The sequence below is a fragment of the Chironomus tepperi genome, unplaced genomic scaffold (genome assembly GCF_022539635.2).
Source record: "Chironomus tepperi strain 1889 unplaced genomic scaffold, CSIRO-AGI_Ctep_v1 contig_111, whole genome shotgun sequence".
In the NCBI taxonomy this organism is placed as follows: domain Eukaryota; kingdom Metazoa; phylum Arthropoda; class Insecta; order Diptera; family Chironomidae; genus Chironomus; species Chironomus tepperi.
Window position 1 is genome coordinate 191,407 of NW_027226233.1, and position 3,105 is coordinate 194,511.

The 3,105-nt window shown below is 34.1% G+C and overlaps 1 protein-coding gene across 1 annotated transcript; it reads left to right on the top strand.

Moving 5' to 3' along the window:
* On the top strand, window positions 1–2,338 carry LOC139087412 (ammonium transporter 2-like). The gene is made up of 7 exons (XM_070636206.1): window positions 1–186; window positions 430–757; window positions 821–1,120; window positions 1,181–1,377; window positions 1,435–1,540; window positions 1,602–1,735; window positions 1,794–2,338. The coding sequence occupies exons 1-7, from the start codon at window positions 105–107 to the stop codon at window positions 2,180–2,182; spliced, it is 1,536 nt and encodes a 511-aa protein (XP_070492307.1). The 5' UTR covers window positions 1–104; the 3' UTR covers window positions 2,183–2,338.
* Window positions 2,339–3,105: the final 767 nt, after the last annotated feature.

Consider the following 3,105-nt stretch of genomic DNA (forward strand, 5'->3'; position numbering starts at 1 on the left):
AATTTTAATCTTCAGTGCTGAAACAATCATCTTATCATTCGCACTTGAAAGTGTAGTTTTGTTTTCTTAGTGCTCAAATAATTGTTTTCTAAATTTTAAACAAGATGGTCAACAACATGACTGTTGAGGAGGCTATTAATGCCACTTTTCACAGATTTCCTAGAAACGATTCTTATGCTATTCCTGGTGAGTTTGATATTTTGTGAAAGAACTAAAGGAAAGTGGAAGGATGAACAGTGAGAAAAAATGTGGCTTGATGTACCTTAACTTGATATTTATGTCACAAATTATTCAAATGTCTAAGTAGGCACATAACGTGATCATGAGAGCATATCATACTTAAAGCTCACTTCCGAACATCCTCAACTAGTTCATTCAATCAAAACAAAGATAAAGTACCTTAAACTTATCAAAAATACCTCTTTATAGGACTCTATGACCTCCCTGAAACTGACGCAACATTCCCTATTTTATCATGTCTAATCATCTTTCAAATGCAAACTGGATTTGCATTAGTTGAAGCTGGTATTGTTAGAACTAAAAATAGTGTGAATATTATGATGAAAAATATTGCTGACGTTTGCATTGGTGGATTGGCATTTTGGATATTCGGTTTTGGTCTCATGTTTGGTAGAGGAGAATATACGACGCCATTCTTTGGTGCCGGTGACTTTTTTACTGACACAAAGTTCGGTGATCCGTTAACAGCTGGAGTATTTACATTGTTTTTATATCAAATGTCTTATGCCACTACAAGGTGAGTAATTAATGAGCTCAATCGGAAGTGATTTTCATTATTTTATTGTCTTTTAATACATAGCAACACAATTGTATCCGGTGCTCTTGCTGAACGTGCTAGATTCTCATCATACTGTCTTCTTACATTCGTAATGACAGTTTTATATTCATTAGGAGCTGGATGGATGTGGGGTGAACACGGATGGTTACATAATCTTGGAGCAGTTGATCTATCCGGTGGTGTAATTCATATTGTCGGTGGATCATCAGGTGTATTGTGTGCTTGGTTTATTGGACCACGAACTGGACGTTATGCTAAAGGAAGAGAACCACTTCCAATGGGAAGTCCTTTGAATGCTTTAATTGGACTTTTCATTTTATGGTAAATTCTGCCTGTTCCTTGCAATCTGAAAAGAATATAAAATATCTGACGATCTTACAGGTGGGGTTGGCTTGCATTTAATGCTGGATGTTCATATGGTGTTGCAGGAGCAAAATGGGCATATGCAGTTCGTGCTGGTGTTGGTACTGCTTTATCAACATGGGGTGCTGGAGCTTTTGCACTTGTTTATTCAATGTTCTTACATAAAGGAAAAGTTGATGTCTATGAAATCATATCAGCCATTATTGCTTCCTTAAGTGAGTAGATCTGATGAATTTGATCCTTAAAAATGCTAATTAATTTAATTTCTCTAGTCATGAGTAACGCAAGTTGCTATATTATGCCAATGTCAATCTGTGTGTTGTTTGGAGCATTTACAGCATTTGTGTCAATTTCATTGATTCCAGTGATGGATAAACTGTAAGATTCTTGACATTTTTAACATTTTTGATCAGATTTAAATTAATGATTCCTTTATTAGTGGCATTGATGATCCAATTGGCTGCTTTTCAACTCACTGGACCGGTGGTGTAATGGGATACATTTCAGTTGGATTATTTGCTGAAAATCCAGTTCCATTATTTACAACTATGGGAAGAGAAGGATTGTTAATGGGTAATCATTAAAATATTCATCAAAATTTAAGGAAAATTCCAAACTTTCTATTTTTCAGGCGGTGGATGGTGGTTCATTACAGTTCAACTGATAGCAATTGTAGCTCTTTCATGCTTAGGATTTTTCGGTGCCTATCCAGTCATTAAACTTTGCAATAAAATTCTTCCACTTCGATTAGATGTTGAAAGTGAGGAAATTGGCTGCGATATTGTTGAACATGGAGTCACAGCACATGAAACATTATCAATGATTCAGCCACCAATCACAAACAGCATAAAAATCAAGTCTGATGAAGTTAATCTAAGCCTTCCAGTCACACCAGTAACACTCAATCCACCAAGCTTCTTTGATGGATCTATGAGGAATAGGAATTTAGCACAATATAATCTCACATTTGAAGGCAATGAAAGTATCGCAAATTTACCACGACCAGTTCCACGTCTGTAACATATTATGAATTTTTAACTTTATTCTGTCATATTTTTAATTTTAATTTACTTATATCCAAAACTATTGAGCTATAAGAATATCTGTCAACATGTTGTTTCTATGGCAAAATTAATAAAATGAGCACAGCTACAAAAAAGGGGGTAGGAGAAAGAAGTTCATAAGTTATTAAAATTTATTTACTCTAACAATATTAAAATATACAATTTAATCAAAATCAATAGACATAAATAGACTCAATTTCTATGAAAAGCAGTCACTAGCTACATAAAATAGAAAAAATTAATTAAATTTTGTTGATTTATGAATGAAATTTGGTGTTGTGTTGAAATTTATAGATTGAACTTTTTTGACCTTATTTCATACATAATTAGCAATGTAAATTATGGCAGTTATATAAATTAATATAATCATTAGGTTGTTAATAAAAATTGAGATCTCAGGACGGGGATATTTTGCGTTTTTTTTTTTCATTGAGGATTTATTGCCCCAAATTATTAATTATTTATTGATTTATAAGATTTCAGTAAGGGGATCATTTAGATAACACAAACATGCTTCCATAATATGGCTTTCTAACAAGGCAGCACTTACTTTGTAGGTCGAACAGATCAATTGTGAAGGTAGTGCCATTGCCAGCCTCAGATGGCGCCTAAACCTTGCTCCATTGCTGACTTTCGTCTGCTAATTTACAGTACCAAACGCAATACTGTCTCTCAGTAGACAGCTTACTTTCAAGAGTCCTTTGGTTGTCTGCATGCTGTTCGAACGAAGTAGTACCAGGTAACAGGGTTATGTTCAGAAAGAATGAAGGACGTTGACGACAAGACATTAGAGTCCATATATAGAGTCATATATTCGTAGAGCTGATGACATCATTTATCAATAATCCCTCTAAAACATCTAAATCTCAAAGAATGAAG

What these genes read in the sequence shown, in the direction of transcription:
- LOC139087412 (XM_070636206.1), top strand. Translation starts at nt 105, where the DNA reads ATGGTCAACAACATGACTGTTGAGGAGGCTATTAATGCCACTTTTCAC. An exon ending in ATGTCTTATGCCACTACAAG is followed by an intron (nt 758 to 820) that starts GTGAGTAATTAA and finishes TTTAATACATAG; the next exon opens with CAACACAATTGTATCCGGTG. An exon ending in AAGAGAAGGATTGTTAATGG is followed by an intron (nt 1,736 to 1,793) that starts GTAATCATTAAA and finishes TCTATTTTTCAG; the next exon opens with GCGGTGGATGGTGGTTCATT.